This window comes from Cupressus sempervirens, chromosome 2 (assembly GCF_028749045.1).
Source record: "Cupressus sempervirens isolate cs-2001-9-10 chromosome 2, ASM2874904v1, whole genome shotgun sequence".
NCBI classification, from domain to species: Eukaryota; Viridiplantae; Streptophyta; class Pinopsida; order Cupressales; family Cupressaceae; genus Cupressus; species Cupressus sempervirens.
This window is the reverse complement of record NC_143119.1, coordinates 469,561,355-469,582,238: the sequence shown is the minus strand read 5'-3', so window position 1 is coordinate 469,582,238 and position 20,884 is coordinate 469,561,355. Positions and strand designations below refer to the sequence as shown.

General features: G+C 35.7%; 2 protein-coding genes across 3 annotated transcripts in view; both read left to right on the top strand.

The window, feature by feature from the left end:
• AARE (acylaminoacyl-peptidase-like protein) overlaps nt 1-20,884 on the top strand; it is a 250,733-nt gene that overhangs the window by 64,104 nt on the left and 165,745 nt on the right. The window lies entirely within an intron of this gene.
• LOC149573081 (uncharacterized) lies at nt 17,307-20,736 on the top strand. The gene is made up of 6 exons (XM_089814258.1): nt 17,307-18,243; nt 18,389-18,687; nt 18,830-19,227; nt 19,333-19,556; nt 19,667-19,854; nt 19,951-20,736. Exons 1-6 carry the CDS (start codon nt 17,504-17,506, stop codon nt 20,562-20,564), a joined length of 2,463 nt encoding a protein of 820 aa, XP_089670384.1. The 5' UTR covers nt 17,307-17,503; the 3' UTR covers nt 20,565-20,736.

The following is a 20,884-nucleotide window of genomic DNA, read 5'->3' as shown; positions in this document are numbered from 1 at the left end:
ATTATGTTATTGTATTGCTAGTTATTATAATGCAGTAACAACTCTGAGAGTGTTAATTTGAGTGTTTGCCGGTTATTCTGAAAACTGTCGCATAAATCTATCTGCTTATAATTCTGAAATTATTTGTGAGGAAATTGGGCTTAAATATCTGAGTAAGATATTTCAGTTTGTGATCAAATATTAGCCTAGTCTATGAAGTATGTGTGATTAATTTTTTTTTTTTAAATACAAAAATCTAGCTATTGTTAGGACTATTGTAAAAGTGGAAGTCATTTTTAAGTGTTCCAAGACTTCATTGCAATTTAGGCAAGGATTTTAGTAGGGGTATTTCAATATTTGAGAAAGCTTATCGAATCATATTTCACAGTTGTAATGCTCAGTATTCCATAATGGCAATTGGTAAGTCCTTAACATGGGGTAGAATTCAACAAAAGAAATTTGTTTAGTTGAAGTAAAAGACTAGCAAGGCATTAGTTTTGGCAAAACCTAGCTTGCAACTACTATTTTAGGTGGAGACAAATGTTACTAATAAAATTAAACATATTAAAATAGATAAATAATCTCTCACTCACATATAAAATGGATATATAAATTTTTTTATCATTAAAATTGAATATGTTAATTATATTTTAGAAATTAAATATATAAATTTACCTTTTACATTTTTAAAATTTTTTAATTGATTAAATGACTATTAATCAAGGTTACACAGAGATTGGGGTACTTGGGTACTTTAGAGACGGTCACAAGTACAGGTACAACTATTTTTTCAAAATAGAAGAAGGGGGTAGTTTGTGTACACCAATCTTTTTCTATATATAATTTTAATATTTTATAGAAAATCTGAAAATATATTGACATTGCGTTTTCAAATCACGAACAATGATAAATTTTAAAAATTAATTGTCAATTAATTTTTTTGTTAGATTTTTTTTAGATAATTTTTTTTTTGGTAGATGTTAACTATCAATTATTAACTTTGAAGATTAAGTACGCAACTTGAAATGTCATATAATCTTTGTATTAAAGTTTCAAATTGTTTGGTGATTAAGCTTGATGAACAACAAGCTGATACACAACAAAAACCTGAAACAAAAAATGGAAATCCTAATCAAAAGCCTTAGCTATGATGCTCTCCACTAAGTACCCAATACTTGGGTACGCGTACCAATACCTAGTAACATCCTAGGGGTATGGGTATGAGTACCCATGCAACTATGCTAATAATATATGTTAATTATATCAATATATGTTAATAATTTAGATTTTAAAACTACTTCATAATATTAATTATAAATTAGAGGGGTTTGCTCCTTCCCCATAAAAGTGCCATCTATAGCAGTGGGTAATAGTTGTAATTTTAAATTTTGTGTATGATATTAATTATATACTTGTTCACATCAAAGTTGATGGGGTAGGGTGTGCAAAGAGCTTAGGTTATATCAAAGCCATGATTTAGAGCAAATTCATTAGCTACTTTTGTTGGTGTTTCAAAAGTACCAAGCAGCAAAATACCTAACACCAGGGTTCAGAAGACAAAAGCAAGCCTAAGGGTTAGCTACTTCCAATATTCAACATGATTTTCTTCAGATCTGGACCAACATCAACAAAATTTCAGGGATTCTCTACTCTTTTGGCTCTGCAGGACCAAGGCGGGTGCACCTTGGGGATGAAATGGCTATAATACTTCATATTTTCTTCACACTTCTGTCACGCATTGATATTTTTTCTTCTTTTTTATCCCCTATAGTAGATAATGGTCACAATTCTTCTTGGTTTTACAAATAATTTTTGGTTACAACAGCTAAATATAACACAAAGATTTATTGCAAACAAGTGCTGACAAGCAATTAAACTCTTCATGCAACAAAGTAAAGATTGATTTGATTTTTTAAAAATTATGCTTCATGCAACCCCATGATTTCTTCAATATGCAGCTGAATAAATGATCAGTGCCCAATCCATTGGTATTCAGAGTCTACTCAGCAAATTTTGACCTAATTAATTGCCTTACAATCAATTATGTGAGCAATTAACTCTAGACCCCATTCTTATGAATATCTTTCTTATATGATTGGAAATCCTACCAATTTATCGAAGCATTTACTTAATTCCTTGAATTGAAAGCAACAACAAACTGATATACAACTTATCTTAGTTGCATTAAATTGCATAAACCTTGCTCATACAATCCCAACGTAACCAGCACATAACAATGGAGACAAAATTTAGAGAAAACAGATATGGTAGGACACTCCTTTCATATTAATTCTCCTTGAAAATCATAAAATACTGATGTAGGCTCAGAGAGATTTCAAGACATGACAACTTCTCATTCAATGTTCACTTGTATTCTTAGATTTGCAGATGAATACATCACAAAATTGACACAAAGATTGACTGGACCGAATTCAAATAGCATAACACTAAAAATTACATGGATTTTGGACCTCAACTCCACATCTTGGAAATCATTTTATAGGAAGGATTGCAACAAGCTTCAGATGGGATGACACTTGTCAAAATTTAATAGGAGAGCAAATACAAAGATATTTTCATTTGGTTACAATACAAAACATTCTCTGTACTTGGATCAAAACTTTGGATGCAATTGCAAAACTGGCAGGTGGCATCATCAACAAGTATCTCTTTAGCAAATTCGGTTTGTCTTCAGCTTCTGACACCATCCATGCGTTTTCTCTATTCTTTACGCCTTTAATTGCATCCTAACTGCACCCTTTTATTATACTAGTCACTGTCACCGGATGGTAGGGCGTTGATGTTTGCAATGACTTCCCATGTAGCTATATCTGTATCTACATCAGGCCAAGTGGCATTTCTAACTCCATCTAACTCATCTAGGCATTTGGTCCACTTAGCATCTGTTATTGCCTTGACTTCAGCAGTTATTTTAGACATTTCTGCCTCTATCTTGTAAAGCATGTCAATCATATCATAAACTGTTGTAACACTTGCCTCATTGTTGCAGCAGGCTAAAAACTTGGGATGATCAACGATATCATTAAAAGAAGATGACCACTCTACCTAGTCTTTCATCTTGCCATCATTATCCAAAATTGTAGGCACCAAACCGGGTGTACTTGCAGTAATTGTCTTCATCTTATTTTGGATCAGCTGCATTTTGCCACCAAAGAAACCATTTAGATCCTTTACTTTATTGTATCATTTTTTTGGTGTTTACAATGGTTATCTTTGGCAAGTCTTTCTTTTGTGCCAACATGTGTACCAAACTATCAAAAAATGGCGTATATGGCCCCCATGTAGTGAAAAGTGGAGATAACAAAGCAGTTGCCTCTGAACACCTATTTTCTGCTTCTTGTAGTGCAAGATAATTGCTATGCACATTCCGAGAGAGTGTTTTCAGTGCATTTATTTTGTGGATCAGCACGCTTTTGATTGTTCTGATTTCTGTATCCTTGCTTGCTTCCACATCTCCCTCATCAATCTCCATTGCATGGTCTGATGCCTCCCTTGTTTAAGGTGCCCGGCCTTCTGTGTACACACCTTGGTCATGGATCTTTGTAGCAGTTCTATCAGTTTTCTTTAATGCTGCTACCTCCATTTCTAGCTTGATAGTCTTTTGTTCCAAGACATGTTTTCTTCATTTCTTCTTCATAGCTTCTTCCGGTTTTAATGAACCTTTCATAAGCTCCTTCCAGCTGAGCCTTCAAAGTATCCATTTTGTTCTTGCCCATTAGTGCTACTGAACTATGCATCTCATATATTTGATCACTTGAAGTAGAGTGTACATTCCAAAAGATAACATTCCCTCTAGGGGATTCTTTAATCTCCATTAGGGTAGGCTTGTCATGCTCTAGAGCTAAACTCCATATTGCCATTGTTTGAGCATCTATATTATATCCTAACCCTCTTAACTCTGCATATTGATTCTCATCTTCAAATGAAATTGACCTCTCGTCTTCTCATTTGTTCAAGTAGAAAATATGAGCTAATATCCCATCGTGGGAAAACAATCATACCACTCCTTGCCACCAAGTCTCTTGCTTCTTCAACAGTGAGAGCTTCACTAGCAGGATCATATTCTTGTGGTTTCTGCACTAATCCAGCAACCACTTCATCAAAATCACCTGGCTTCATTTGTAGAGCTATTTCATTCTGCTTTATTTTAAACAAGAAACTTTTAAATTCATCAGATTTGATGAAGTTATCATCACTCATAAATTCACGAGCTTCAATGATTTGATTATCAATCATTTGAGCTTCCAGCTGTAGTTTCATTGCTCTCTGCTAATCTTTTGATTCTTGAGATACTAAAAACCTCCTTCTAATATCATCAAAATATATACTGCCGCTTGGCAGAATTTGGAGGGCCTTTTCTAGCACTTCCACCATTTTTTGTCTTCTATTCCTTTGTTCTGCTCATTCATAACTCTCAGGAATGTCCTCTTTAGGTTGATCTTCTTCAGGTTGATCCTCATCATCAGTGACCTCAACAACAATCTCATCATTTGAATACTCAGGGTCAATCTTTCTTCTAATTGCTTTAGGGAGTTGTGATGCTAATTCATCAAAATTCTCCACACATTTATTCAATTTGGACCAGTAGTCTTCATCAGGATAGAATCCCTTGAAGGATGGATTTGCTTTTCTCATCTCCTGTTCAAAGCTAACAATGTCTCTATATTTTATCATCCTTTCCTTGTAGACATCTTCATTCAACCTATCAACAATGACATCTTCCCACATAGGTTTTGTGGGAGGCAAATTGTATCTCTCATGTTCTTTAGGGTATGTCTGACTACATTGAATGGGTCATAAGTTCTCGCTGGCCTAGTTGGCAGTTTATAATTTCTTAAAAATGCATTGGTTTCCTCAATGGCATTTTTACCTATTTCAAAGTCTCCTACCTTAGTGCATCTACACAGAAAGGTTCCTTTCTTGACACCTTTGCCCAAGTATTCTCTATTCTAAGAAATCAATTGCCAAAATACTTCTATAAACCCTAGTCTCTCAGGGACATACTTGGGTAAGATATGGGGTGGCTGAGGGCATTCGAAAATCCTAATAAAGTATATTCTTCAAACAAGAAAACACTTCCCCATTCATGTGTTAATTGCTTTCCAGCATCAAAACACATTTTAGGTTTAACAACCTTTCTGACACTCCTAGGGATTCTTTCAATTAATAACCCTATCATTTTCAAAACTGGATAAACAAAATCATTATAAAAAAAAATGACATTAGAATATGGGTAGAACATCTGCCATACCCATGTCCATCTTTGTACTGGTAACCTTTCTCCCCATTCTTGTGTAGGCTCGAAGAAGCTCTGATCAAATAGATCAACATTTTTGAACAAGATTAGATTCATGATCGGGGAGTAGTAATGGAATTTAAAATACTCCATTTGTCCTTGTTGAGCAGCAGTAATGTCGTCATGGATTCTATCAATGATATACTCCACAAAATCATACCCAACATTATGATTTGGGTCTTGGATATTCAAAGCTATGATATAATGTGCTCCTAGAGCATTCATGGTCCCATCTGAACCTAAGGCTCTGTTGATTCCAAATACAGTATTCTGAAAATATCTTTGGAAGAATTCAAGAGGCATAACCTTTTCAACCTCTTTCTTCTTTGGAATGTCTCCAATGTCCTTTGACGAAGGAATGTGTTTGGTTATCGCCCTACCCATGTAGAAATTCTTATGATTCTTGAAATTTTCATTCAATTTTGCTAATCTCAATAAGCAGTGACATAGGTCCTCCCAAGCTGAATACTTTGATGAATGTTTCTTTATCCAAGGATAGGAAAATGCTTCTATCCTTTCTGTGGAATGACTTGTTAGCAGGATTGTAGCACTTGATTAATGCTTTCACCAGGTCCATATCTACAGACACTTCTGGTATAATTAACTTGCCCAAGTTTCTCACCCAAGGGTTACAGACTAGAACTTTTCCTGTTCTATTTTTCTAGAAATACCAGAACAACTCATATTCATTTCTATTGGGAACCTTTGCATCTTTGCAAAGTACATATGGGTCTTTGAAAGCGCGGTTGTTTGCATTTTGGGTGTTGGATGAACCAGGTAAGATATGTATCCATTCTTCTACAAACATGCCAGGGACTTTTGGCTGTGCAACTGGGTCTTCAATCACTGCTTGTGCAATTAGTTCTCCTTCTCTCTGAGCTATTTTTCCAAACAATTCTGTCAACTCTGTATATTGAATGCTGAAAAGTCACTGGAAATCACTCTACAACTCGAAATTTGCTTAGAAAACTTAAGCAATCATGAAAATGGTAATGAAAATTTCCTTGTCTTTCAGACTTTATTTGTTTCTGCAATGGGAGCATAACATTAATGGCTTTTAAGATCAGCACACTTGAAAACCTATCAATTCTCGAAAAGATGCCAAAATCTACACTTTTTCATATTTCATACTTCCGGCTCATTTCTTTTTATCCAGCTCAAACGTGGCTGTTAAAACTGCTTTCATACCTTAAAACTGATAGTTGTGATTATGCGAACAAGGTTACCCTTTTAATGTTTCGCAACCTCGCATCTTATTCTTTCAACTGTTGAGTTTGGCTTATGATGTTGCGCTTACCTTTGTTCGCTCCTTCGCAACTTCATTTTACTTTATCTTCTTGACCGCTGCGATCTGATGATGAGCTCTTTATCTAACATTTCGCACTTTCGTTGCCGTTTATACCCTACAATCTTTATCGTTGCGATGTTGCAATGCTTTATATTCTTACCTTATCGCTCCTTCGCAACCGTTAGACAGGATGTTCATTCTAACCGTGCGATGCTGCGCTAAGCATTTTTCTTTAACGCTTTCCTCATCTTGCAACATCGCAACTTAATATCCTGATTGTCTATGGAACCATGTGAGAGTGCGATAAACACTTTTAACTGCAAGAATTCCTTTGTTCGTAGCTTCACATCATTATTTCTTTACCTTTACTCTTGACTTGTGAAGATGCGCTCAGTGTTTTGTTTGACCGTTATCTCTTTCTGTAGCTTCGCCACTTGAATTTTAATTGTTGTGTAAACCCTTGTGAACTTGCGTTGGACTTTAACCTTAACCATTCCGAACTTATCCTTGCATGTTCGCAACATCAATTTGGTAACTGCAGTTAAACCTTGTGATAGTGCGATCCATAGCATTTGCCACTTTGCAGCCTTTACTCTGAGTCATTCATTAACTCAAGCAACGTTGCGATAATATAGACTTAACTGCAGAATCACTTGATTGCGTCATCGCAACTTAATTTATCACTTTGCATCAAACATTTGTGCACTAGTGATAAGCATTTCATCTAATAGCTGAGCATCTTTCTCAGTTTCGTAACTTAGAAATCACCTTCATAACTTAACCATGCGATCATGCAAACATGGCTTTATTTGACTACCTTCTTTTCTTCGCTGCTTCGCGGCTTAAACCCTTAACTCAACAAATGACCCTATGAAGTTGCGATCATAAGCTTTTGCAGCCTCACTTCATTAACCCGAGGTTTCTTTAACTCACTTGTGAGCTTGCGCTAACTGTTTACTCTTAACCATCATGCCTTTTCGCATCTTCGCAGCTTAATCTTCACGGTTTATTTGATTCCTTGCAATGTTGCGTTGACATCTCTACTAAATGTTTCCTTCTATTCGCACGGTCACAACTTAAGATATCCTTAATGCTTTATGACTTGCGATTATGCACTCTTCCTTGATTCGCTCATTCGCACCTCCAACATTGATGTTACCATTAGTTGCTGCAAAGTCGTGTTGAGCTCAGAATAGACTGTTTCGCTTGTTCGCAATCCTGGAAATGGTTAGTGAGCAAAGTGGAGCGACCATACGATCATAGAGACTTCGCAACATTGGTACTTATAAGATATAAGAAATCATGAAATATATGATCATTATTAACTCAAAACCTAGGGATATAAAAATATAACATAAAAGGCTTTTCATGCATCCCCTTTTGAATTATGAATGAATTTCATTGAAATAAAAGACAAACTTTGCCCTTAGGGTTTTTGTATGACGGTTACACAAACTTCAGAAACCCTAAGCAAGGATAAACACAACTTTCTTTTGATTTTCACAAATTTTAACAATACTTTAGGCAAGTGAAAATTCAGGCCAACAACTTCAACACTATCTCGCATGCCCCTAGCAATTTAGGATGATTTAGGCTCTTCCAAATTCAAATGATGACTTCGGTTGCTCCTTTTGCTTCTCTGTTTGATGCTTTCAAAATGTTAGAAAGAACTTAGGTACATAGTTCTAAATTGTTGTCCCACCATTCCGCCTTGACTTTGATTCGTCTTGGAATTGACCTTATTCCTAAGTGATTTGATGACTTTGCAAGTTTTCCTAGGTTTTTTGTAATGTTTTTTTCCGCTTTTTTGGCCATTTTTGGGGATTTAAACATGATTTTGGTTGTATTAGTTATAATTTTAAATTTAGAATATGATATTAATTATATACTTTTTCCATTAGAGTCAATAAAGCAGGGTTTTTAGAGAGCTTAGGTTATAGTGGAACCATGATTTAGAGTAGATCCATTAGTTTTTTGAAATGTCAACACTATCTCACATGCTCTTCATTCAGATGAAGACCGCCATTGCTCCTCTTGCTCCTCCATTTTAGGGTTTCCAAAGATTGGAAAGAAACTAGGGGGCAAAATAACAATTTGTTTGCCCATCGATTCCGCATGGACTTTGATTTCGTCATGTAATTGACCCTATATTTGAGTGGTTTGGCAATTTTGCAAGTTGTTCTAGGTTTTCTGTGATATTTTCCACATTTTTTTGGCTTTGTTTGAGGCATTTTAACATGATTTTGATGCACTTTAATTAGAAAAAACCATTGGAAATTGGGTCAAGGATTTTTTTCAGCAAAAAATCTTCTAGCTCCAAGGTTCATGATTAATTGGGTATAATCACGATCTTTTGTTGATTATTGCTTCTTTGATACATTAGAATACAAATTTCTTGTTATTTGAACATACTAGAAAGCTAGCAATCAAAAAATTTGTTCGCTTGTTTTTTCTTGTTTGATAAACTTAGAGAATAAGGGAATCAAGGTTAATGTTCTTTTTAATTTGTATTTTTCTATGTACCCTGGGGATGTGTCCCAGACCAAAAAACCCATGTTTCTGAGGCGAGGACGTCTCAGGGACGAGGGGACGGGTAGGGGACATCCCCTAGCCGTCTCCATAATTTGCAAATCACCAGAGGATGTCTCGGAAACTCAGGGACTCCTGGGAAGTCATCTCCGTTACGGAAAGGGGATGCCTAGACGTCCCTCGACCGTACCGGGGATGACCGACTGTGCCCAATTGTTTGCATGCAATAAAAAAGAAGAAGAGAACATTAAAATATAATTTTAAGGCTCCCAGCTTTGTCCCCTAGGTGGGTCCCACCTCTCCAAATGCCCTAAAAGGTTTAAAGATACCACACTTTGGTTGTTTTGTCATTTGTTTGGTTTTCATTTTGTGTTGCAGTTGGTTAGAGTTTTCATTTTGCAAGAGGAGGTGATATTTTTGCTTCTAAGAGCTCAAGACCAAGGGTTTGAGCTTCCATTTTGTGTACCAAGTATGGAACTCTTTATGCTTCTTTTTTCATTTTTTAAATAGATTTATAGCTTGAAAAGTCTGAATTTTTTTCTTTTTCTTTTTCCATTATTTCAGCCCATATTTCCATTGCATATTTAAATCTCAAACAAAGCACAATGAGTAGCAGTGAGAGTACTAGTAGTAGTGGTGATGAGGAAGAAATTGTGGTTGGGGCTGATGTTGCTAGTAGTGGGACTAGGAAAAGAGCCGATCCTGAATCTGATTTGTTTAAATGCCCTTCCACCATTGTGAAGAATTTTGCAAAGTGTCCTTTCAATAGGAAAATACCTCTTCTCCAATATGTCACACTTAGGCCAAAAGATAAAAAGAATTCAGGAGGGACTAGGGTGTGGGATTGCCATGTTTGTCTTGATGATTTTAGGGGCAACTATACAAGTCACACTTTTTAGGTGTTACATGTCATTGAGTCAAAGCTTGTCCTAACTTGACTGATGAACAAAGATTAGAATGCCAAAGATTGCACTTAGAGGCTGAAATGTAGGGGCAAAATTTGACAGTGACATCACCATCTATTCCCTCACAATCATCTAGGCATATGTCATTTTCCATTGGTACTAGTGGCAGCCCTACTGAGTCTAGAGGGAAGAAAAAGATGAGTATTGGTGAGAAGGGCTCAGTGGAAAGTATGTTTAATGCACAGGTAAAGGAAAAGTGTGAGGCATCCATTGGTAGATTCGTTGTTTCTAATGGTATTCCATATCATGCAACCCGTTCCACTTATTTTAAACAAATGGTGAAAGATATATTGAATATGAATCCCTCATTTGTACCCCCTAGTGAGCATAACTACGAAACACCATCGTAGAGGAAGAGTACTCAAAGGTTGCTTTGTTATTTGAGGATATGAAATGCGCTTGGGTTAGGATGGGCTGCTCTATTGTGATGGATAGGTGGACCGATGTTAGACATTGGTCACTCATCAATATCATTGTCACATCCCCTACTGACTCTTATTTTTTGAAAGCCATAGATTGCTCAGGGAAGAAGAAGAATGCAAAATTCTAGTTCACCATTTTGAGAGATGCCATAGAGGAGGTTTGGTCCTCTAGTGTTGTACAAGTTATCACAAATTCTGCACCTGTGTGCAAATCAGCTTGTATGATGATAGAGGGTGCTTATAGGCACATCTTTTGGACCCCTTGTTGTGTTCATTCCTTGCACAATCCATTGAAGGACACAAGGAAGATTGAATGGAAACAGGCGGTGCTAGAAGCTGGAGAAGTGCAAATGTTTATTGGCAACCACCACACTTCACTTGCTCTATTCAAGTCCTTCTCTAAGGAGTTCCTCAAAGCAGCAGAGACAAGGCATGTCAATTTTAATTATAGTTTACTTTTAGTTTGTTTTTTAAGTTATTTAAAATTTTTATTTATAAGTGTTACAAACTTACTTGTGATGTTTTTAATCATTAATGTTTAACTTTATTAATATTTTAATTTATAATTGTTGCTATAGGCATTGCACATATTTCATCTTGTTGGAGATGATGATTAAGGTGTATGAGACCCTTCAATTGAGGGTGATGAATCTAGAGTGGGGAGGATGGTCTAATTCTAAATCCTCTGAATGAAAAGTAGTGAAGCAAAGGATCCTTGATGAGTGTTGGTGGTCCCTAATGAGGTAAGTTGCTGATTATTTAAATTTAATGTTAGTCTTTTGCTTGCTGATTTTCCTACTAACAGTCTTAAAATTCTTAAATTTCTAATTCTGATTTTAATTTTTGTTTGCATGTTGTAGATATATTTGCTCTGTCATAGCACCCATTGTAGATGTCAGTGGATATGTTGATACTGATGCTCCTAGTTTGGGAGAGCTCTATGAGACTATTGACAACATGTTGGGGAAGATGAAGAGAATTGTTGCAGCAAAGGATCCTACATTGGGGTCTTATGAGGAGCATATTAGGCCTATTGTGACGTGGAGATGGAGCATGATAAATACCTCGCTTTACATGGAAGCATTTGCTTTAAATCCCAAATGGTATGCACAGTTGGGTGGAAGGGGCCTCCCATGTGATGATCCTGAGGGATTGGATGGCTTCATAAGAGCAATTGATAAGATGTATTCAGCTCAAGATGCCTCTACTCTTCGTGCACAGTTCCTTGACTTCACCAACCTTCGTGGCCCAAACTTGGATAAGCCACAAGCAAGGTTGGATAGAGTTGTTTTGGCATTGAGAGATCCTATTGGACGGTGGACTTGACATGGGAGAGATACACCTGATTTAAAAATACTTGCCAATTGCCTCCTTGCATAGGTTGCTAGTTCGTCAGATGTAGAGAGGAATTGGTCCACATATGCATTTATCCACTCTATCAAGAGGATCAGGCTTACCTCTAAAAGAGCGAAGAAGCTAGTGACGGTGCATCATGCTCTTTGACTTGTGGATTGTCAGACTCCAGAGTATAGGTAGATTCTAGCTTTGCGGTGGGATGTTGAGCTTGAGAATGTGCCCCAAATAGATGAGGATGACACAACATCAGGATTGGTTGGGGTCCCATTAGATGAGACTACGCTTCCTATGGAGGATAATAGTGAGGAGGACTCTGATTTTGATGCCATGGCCCTAGAGGCAAAATAGGAGCAACAGTCTGCTTCATTTTTGAATGTTTTATTTTTTATGTTGAACTTGAATATGATTATGATACATTGGTACTTGTTACTTTATGCCAACCCTCTAGCCTTTAGACCTATAGCTTTGGGCATATTTAGATTTAGATTTTCAGATTTATCATGTTTATCATTATGATATTGTTCATTGCTAAACTTATATTTAAATATTTTTGTTCACATATTGATATGCATTTTGACAATTGAGTACTGAAATTGGTTATTATTTCCTAGATGACATTCAAATGTTGTATGTTATGGTTCTATAATGTTTAAATGACATGCTTTGTGTATATATATATATATATAGTTGTCACCCCACCGTCCCCAAAATTGCCAAAAAAATTTGCCGTCCCGAAAACCTGTCCTGCCATCCTCGTCCTGGAAACTCGGGGGAACACAACTTTTTTATATTTTTTAGTTTGCTTATGCATGTTTGAGTGTGTATTAACACAATTTGTTTGCTTGTTTTTTCTTGTTTGTTAATCTTAGAGAATTACGGAATCAAGGTTAATGTTCTTTTTAACCTATTTTTTTTTCTTTGGTTTGCTTATGCATGTTTGAGTGTGCATTTATTATTTGATTAGAGTAGGTTTATTTGGGATAAATTAGACTAGATATTTGTTCTTTTGTCTTAATATGAGTATCTTGTCTAGTATTTATTTTTATTTTTGGGTTAAACAGAGTTTAATAAGGCTTCAAATCCTTAGAATATTTTGGGAAGATTACTTGGAATGCAAAATTTCATTATAGGCTGCTTGAACATCTTTTGAAAATAAATTGTATACATTCTATAATAGTTTTATGCATTTTCTATTTGTAATTAAGGTTCTCTGTATTTGGTGGTTTGATTTTATAGTGGACGGTCTTGTTAAAATAAATTTTGATCTATTGAAACATATGTATTGGTTGATTAAATGCAATCCTTAACATTCATTGATTAGGATTAAGAGATTGCAACCCATGCGCAAACAAAGAATAAATAATGTTGAGTTCACTTGGTGATTTGTACTAAATACCATAGAAGCATAAACGATTTGGGGAATAAGTCAACAAATAAGAGGAGTAAGGATTTTGAAATAATCGACAAAAAAGTGGATTTACAAAAAAAATGTGAAAATTTGAAGAAAAATAGTCAAGTCTACTTTTTGAAAGTTAAAGGACACTTCCATAAGGACATTTCCATACCGTAGATGATAAAGGACCTATATAATGATTCAAAGCACTTGCTTTTGGAGGATTCAGAGTTTTAACAATGATATTGTTTGTATAAATTTCAATCAATCTATGATTTGAAGTAGCACCAAAATATGATGTAGGCTTTCTTCACAAAGTATTGTCAATAAAAGAAAATCTTCGTAGTCATACAAGTAGAATTCATTCGTGGTATTGCTATCAAGATTCATCTCTATAGTTTTCAGTCAAACTCATTGACCCAAGTTTCATGAATAGTGATTTACGAGATTCCATCTCTCATGAGAATGAATTGAACACTTATTAGTCATTGCATCTAGGTGATTCTCACAGAGGTGAAGCATCGGGACTTCTTGGGAGGTTACCCATCCCAGTACTATTCCCAACACAAGTGCACGTAACCATAAATTTTCCTCCAAGGTTACGCCCCCTTGCTTGCAACCCCATTTCCTAAACCTTCAGGAAGTGTTGTGCCTTATGAACCATTCATTAAAAAGCCCCTTAAGATTGTCAATTGATAACTAGAAGATATTTCCCTCAGCGAATCCAATTTTGATTTATCAGGATACATCTATGTAGTTTTAAAGTCAAACTCATTGACCCAAGTTTCATGAGTAGTGGTTCCCAAGAACTCATCTATCATGAGACTGAATGGAAAACTTAACACTCATTGCATCTAGGGGATGCTTATAGACTTCCTAGGAGATCACCTGTCCTAATATTACTCCAACTTAGGCATGCTTAACCATGAAGTTTCCTCCAAGGATAAGCCCACTTTGCATGCAACCCCATTTGCAACACTTTTAGCAAGTATTGTGCTTTATGAACCATTCACTATAAAGCCCCTCAAGAACATCACATGATAAGTAGGAAATATTTTCCACAAGGAGTCAAATTGTGATATTTTTATCCAGATTTATTTGTGTAATTTATGTGTTAAACTCATTGACCGAAGTTTCATGAGGTTCACAAGAACCCATCTCTCTTGAAAATGAAAGGAACACTTAGTAATCATTACATCTATGTGATGCTCATAGAGGTGAAGCATTGAGATTTCCCTAGAGGTCACTCATCCTAGTATTATTGCTAAAGCATCATACTTAACCATAAAATTTCTAAGGTTCAAGCCACTTTGCTTCCAACCCAATTCGCAAAACCTTCAGCACATGCTGTGCCTTATGGTTCATTCACTAAAAAACCCCTTATTCTCATCAATTGATAAGTAGAGGAATCCGTTTTCTAGAATCCTTTCCTTTTATTATATATACTTGATAAACAATTATATAAAAAGTTTGTATGATATACACATGTGAAGTGATACATACACATTTATATATCAAAACAACTTTATATATGTTGAACTTGGAGGTTGAGTTGCATGAATTATTTAACTTAATTTTGAGTAAAGTTATAAATGTCTAGTAATTTAATTAATCATTAGAACTTATATCTCAAAATCAACAAGCCTAAAATGATTATAATGATTATTGTAGAGTTCTTTGTTTTCTCCAAAATAAATAAGGCAAAATTTTGTTACCCTGCTATTTTAGATCATATTGTAACAAATAAATAAGGAAGCTTTGTTATAATGTTCTTTTGTTTCATATTGCAATTTGAAATTTATACAAACAAAAAACAATACATTTAATGTAGAATGGACAATTTTTTTTGTATTTCCCTGTCTCCCATGCTACTACCCAACTCTACAACTTCGAGACTTTGCAAAACTTTCGACCCAACTTTCCCAGCAGCATCTTCAACATTGTGCATGCATTTCATAGAGATTTGCACCATGTTTTTGCATGTTTTTCCTGTCATCCCTGCTTTTAGAGTTCCTGCTAGTTTCCAACAATTTGTTTGTTGATTAACTGTTACTTTTTGCCAATGAATCACTTGATAAATCACAAACAAAGCATTGAAAGTCATTGACCAAACAACCTTGATTTTTTGGGGAATAAATCACTGCACATATGGAGTCCAGATTAATCACATATAATCATGATTTTTTTGCCATTTCTATGCTATTAATTTGCATTAATAGTCAATAATAATTATAATTTGAATCTACTTTGTAATATTAATTATAAAGTATACAGGTTTGCTGCTTTATCGTTAAAGGCAATCTATAATAGTGCATAATAATTATAATTTTAAAATTAGTGTATAGTATTAATTATATAGTTGATCTTATCAAAATCCGTGGGGCAAGGTGTGCAAAGAGCTTGTGTCATATTGAAATGCAATTTAAAACAAATTCATTAGCTGCTTCGACACTATCTAACATGCCTCCAACAATTTAGGATAATTGAGGTCCTTTAAAACTTCTTTGATGACTACCATTGCTCCACCTACTCCTCTGATTATGGTTTTCTAGAGGTAGGCAAGAACACTAAAGGGACAAAATTAGAAAAATTTTCAACACCAATTCTTCACTGACTTCACTTGTGTCCTAGAATCAATCCTATTTTGAAGTGATTTGTCAATTTCGTGAGTTTTTGTAGGGTTTCTTAGATTTGTGCAATAATTTTTAATATTTTTTTCCCTTTTTCATTGATTTTAATGCGCTTGAAATGCAAAAAGGTTATTGAGAGTCAAGCTGATGGTTGGTCAATGAGTTTTTCATGAATTGGGATTTTTTTAGGGGAAAAATTGCCAAGCTCTAGGATTGAGGATTAATCAGGATTTTTTGCAGATTTATGCTTCTATGCTAAATATAATTCATGCAATCCTCTTTCTCACAATAAAACTTATCTTAAAATGAATTTTTAGAACATTGTAGCCAGGCTTTTATGTTTCTCTTCATTATGTGCTTATAGACAAAGAAATCACAATTCAAATGAGTTGAAAATATTCATTGGGTTATTTTATAAATCTGCTTCATTTTAAGTGCCTCTTTCCTAGGTCAGTTTAGAAGTCATGTGCTGAGCTGTTCTTAGACCTTAAACAATTTATGTTTTTTTCAACTCCATTTGTAACTTCTGCCTCTTATCACATTTGGCCGTGCTCTTAGATGGACATTATTAGCTTGCCATATTTCTAGGAAGTTTTTAATTAAAAAATTTCAAAAGTATCTCACAAGACTTAAGGATTTTATTACTTATTTTGTTATTGAAAGTTGAAACAAAGAAGAATATTTATGGTACGTAAGGTCCATTGAGTAGTGTGCAAGTTAATGTTTGAAAATATTTCATACATCTAGTATCCTCTATGTTACAAGGTTTTAGTTTTGCCATTTTATTGTGCAACTCTTCACATTTAGTGTTTCAAAATGACACCGAGATTCTAGAATAATTAGTCAATGAAATTTATGAGGAATAGTTTATTAAGTCAATCTTTTTAATTGGTAGATTTGAAAAGATCCATACATATAAGAATGGAAATGAGACAATGTAGAAGATAAATAATGTTTAACATAGGAGATGTGCATAGACCAAGATGTTTGAGCCATAGATGGAAAACTCGCCGAGTACTCGGCGAGTTTTTAAAACTCGCCGAGTTTCCTAGCTCGGCGAGTTTTTAACCAGTTAACTCGCCGATTTAAAAACTCGGCAAACTGGTAAAAACTCGGCGAGTTTTCCCTAAAAACTCGCGGTTTACTGGTGAACGCGGCCTGTGAGGATTTAAGCGGCAGTGAGTGTGTTTTTTCTCATTCTTTCTTGTATTTGCATTGTTTAGAACCTTGAGGAGTGAAGAGAAGAAGGTTTGGAGGCATTCTTGGCTGATTGCAAGTGATTCAAGGCGGATTTGAGTGGATTGTAGAGGATTCTAACAGATTTTAGAAGACAAATTTCTTTCCAGGTATGTTCATCTTATCATAGTTTGAAAACTTTTTATAGTTTTATAACAAATGTTCTTTTGTTTTTGTTGTTTTTTGTAAATGTTTTCAAATCATTTAAAATCATTTTGAATCATTTGAAACCCTAGCTTCTAAGGATATGGTTGAAGTTTGTTGTTTGCTAAGGATATGGTTCAAGTTTGAAGTTTGAATCATTTGAAACCCTAGCTTCTAAGTTCTAACTTTGTTTATTCATTTCTCTATATATTTATGTGTAGGGCAACGGTCAACCATTAAAAAAATGACAAACCCACAAGAAGAGTGGCCACAAACACCATGCCCATCTGGATATATAGGCACTCGGCCTAAAAATGCAAGAGATAAGGCATGGCGGTATGCCTATGAAGCTCCAAATCCAAATGATATTGGGAAGGTGATATGCATTCCCTGTGAGAGAATTATTTCTGGAGGCATAAACCGCCTCAAATACCACCTTGCAGGCATAAAGAAACATGACTCAAATCCTTGTCTCAAGGTAACTGATGAAGAAAAAAGATTCATCCATGCCCTACTTGCAGCTGCTGAAGAGAAAAAATTGAATAGGGAGAGGGCAAAAATAGCTATGAGGGCAGCCATAGCTGAATCTGAAGGAGCTCCTTTTGATATGCAAGAGGAAGAAGAAGCACTTGAGAACATACCAGGATCTCTTCGTGGCCCACGGATCCGCAAACAAAATTTCTCTTTTACCGGTTCCACTTCTTCTACATCTCCTACTTCTTCATCATCACCATCCAGATCCCCATCAGGGATAGGTGGTTATTTTGTGCCCAGGAACACACCTGGAGCACAGCCATCATTAGAGGGCACTGCATGGTTTAAGGAGGTGCATGAGCAAACTGATATTGCAGCAGCTGATTTTTGGTTTTTCAACAATATCTCAATGAATGCCGCTGATAGTCCCTATTGGGTCAATATGGTGAATGCAATGACAATATCAGGCAAAGGGTACAAGCCGCCTAATCGCAAGGATATGAGTGGAAGGTTAGTATTTTACTATTTAGTAATTGTAAATAATTGAGATTCACTTTAGTTCATTGTTATATTTTAAATCTTAATTGTTATAACTTATTTCCTAATTTTTTACTAACACTTACACTTTATTTAATATTACACTTAAATTTTGTAGGTTGCTTGACAAAGCGGTTGGTAGGGCAAGATTGTTGATAGAAGACCAAAAGAAAGAGTGGAAGAAGTATGGCTGCACCATTTTATCTGATGGGTGGACAGATGGAAGAAGTAGAACCATTATTAACTTCTTGATTGCTTGCAAAGATGATGTGGTGTTTTGGAAATCTGTCGATGCCTCCAACAAAGTGAAAAATGCAGCCACATTGGCTTTAATGTTGGAGAATGTTGTCATGGAGGTGGGAATAGAGAATGTGGTGCAAATAATCACAGATAATGCAGCAGCATATGTGGCAGCAGGTAGATTTAATTTTTTATATTTGAATCAATATGAATCATGAATGTAATGCTATGGTATTATTCAATTTAGATTTGATGTAATTTGTAAATACTAAATATGGAAAGTTTGTTACTGATTATTGATTTTTTGCTAATCTTTTAGGTAGAATCCTCCAAGAGAGGCATCCCACACTTTTTTGGTCACCTTGTGCAGCACATGTCCTTGACCTTCTTTTGGAGGACATAGGAAAACTTGATTGGGTGAGTCCAGTTGTGGAAGATGCTAGGCGAGTCACGAAATATATCTATAATCACCCATGGGTTCTTAGTTTGATGAGAAAAGCCACTAAAGGCAAAGATTTGATGAGACCTGCTATGACAAGGTTTGCAACGGTCTTCTTGACGTTGCAAAGTATTCTTGACCACATATTGGCTTTGAAGCAAATGTTTGTGTGTGCTGATTGGGTTGCTTCACCTTACTCAAAGAAGCCCGAAGGAGAAGCTGTGGCACGAATAGTCTTTGATGATAGCTTTTTTGCAAAGGCTAAGGAGATTGTGGAGGTAACTTCATTATATTTTTAGACACTTAGTTTATTCAAGTTTCATTTTCAGTTCATAACTTACTATGTTATTAACTAATTTGTATTTTTCAAATTTCAAATGTAGATGTCTCTGCCCCTGGTTCTAGTCTTGCGCACATGTGATGGGCAGCAATCCCCAATGGGAGGTCTTTATGAGGCCATGGATAGGGCGAAAGAGGCTGTTAGAAGTTACTATCACGGGGACAGTCTCAGATTTGACCCCATTTGGGAAATAATTGATAGGAGGTGGAACAATATGCTCCACCAACCTATTCATGCAGCAGGCTACTTCCTCAATCCCAAATTCAGGTACTATGATAATTGATTGTCCTTGAAGTTGGGATTTTAATAAGTCTTTATTTTACTTTACTTTTTAAAGTTGTGTAGTAAGACTTGATATCATTTTCTATTTGTTTTAGGGTTGATGATTCCTACTCAGATCCTAATGGAGAGGTCATGGAAGGTCTCTCTAAATGCATTGAGAGAATGATATCAAGTGAAGAGGAGAGAGACCTTATTGTGACCGAACAACAAATCTATGTGGAATCAAGGGGTCCTTTGTTCTCTTCTATGCTAGCAAAGAGAGCAAGATCTACTCAAGCACCAGGTAAAGCGTCAAACATTAAAACTTTTGCTAATTGATAAGTTGTGCTTCTGATTTTGTTTTTTATTGCTTTATAACTTTTTAAATTTTGTTTTGCAGATGCTTGGTGGGCAAGTTGGGGTGGCAATACCCCCAATTTAAGGAAATTTGCTCTCAGAGTCCTATCCCAACCTTGTAGCTCATCCCATTGTGAGCGCAATTGGAGCTTATTTGAGTCCATCCATACAAAGAAAAGAAACAGAATGACTCAAAAACGGCTTAATGACCTTGTTTATGTGCACTATAATCTTAAGTTGCGCATAAAAAAGTCACAGCTCTTAGAACTACCTGGTCCGCTTGATCTAGATGAGATAGATCCTTATTCTGATTGGACAGCACAGGAGCCAAGTCCATTTTTTACACCAGATGAGATCGCTGATTTGGAGAGGCAGGCCATGGAGGGGGAGGTTGACACTGATTTTCAGTTCACTATGGATGACATTGAGGATGAGGACGAGGATGATGATGATTCAGGCGAGGATCAGACATTACCATTAGGAGGAGATGCATCCTCTTCCAGGACGCTGAGCCAGTCAGAAGGGACGTCGAGCGAGGGGGCACAGCCACAGAGTTCACAGTCACGCAGCTCACGCCCTATCCCAGTGCGGGGCACTTCTTCTAGGACTAGACCCCCTCGCTTTCCTGCTAGTGCAAGTGGAAAGAGGAAGATGTGATTGGCATTGTCACATTGTATTGATGTATTTAGACTTTTAGTATTTACTTCTAGTTTGACAGATTGAAACTATTTAGTAATTTACTATTTTGCTTCCTACCATGAGCATTCTGCATGAGAATGCAATTTTGTACGCATTATGCATTTATATATATCTAAACTTTGTTTCTTTCTTTTGTATTGTCTTTAATTAACTTATTAGATGCATCTTCTCATTAAATTTTGCAAAATAAATGTATTTTTAATTAAATTTCAGCGGTTTTTTAGGTTCCCGAGTTTTTCCCGAGTTTTTTTTTTAAATCGCCGAGTTTTTCCCGATTA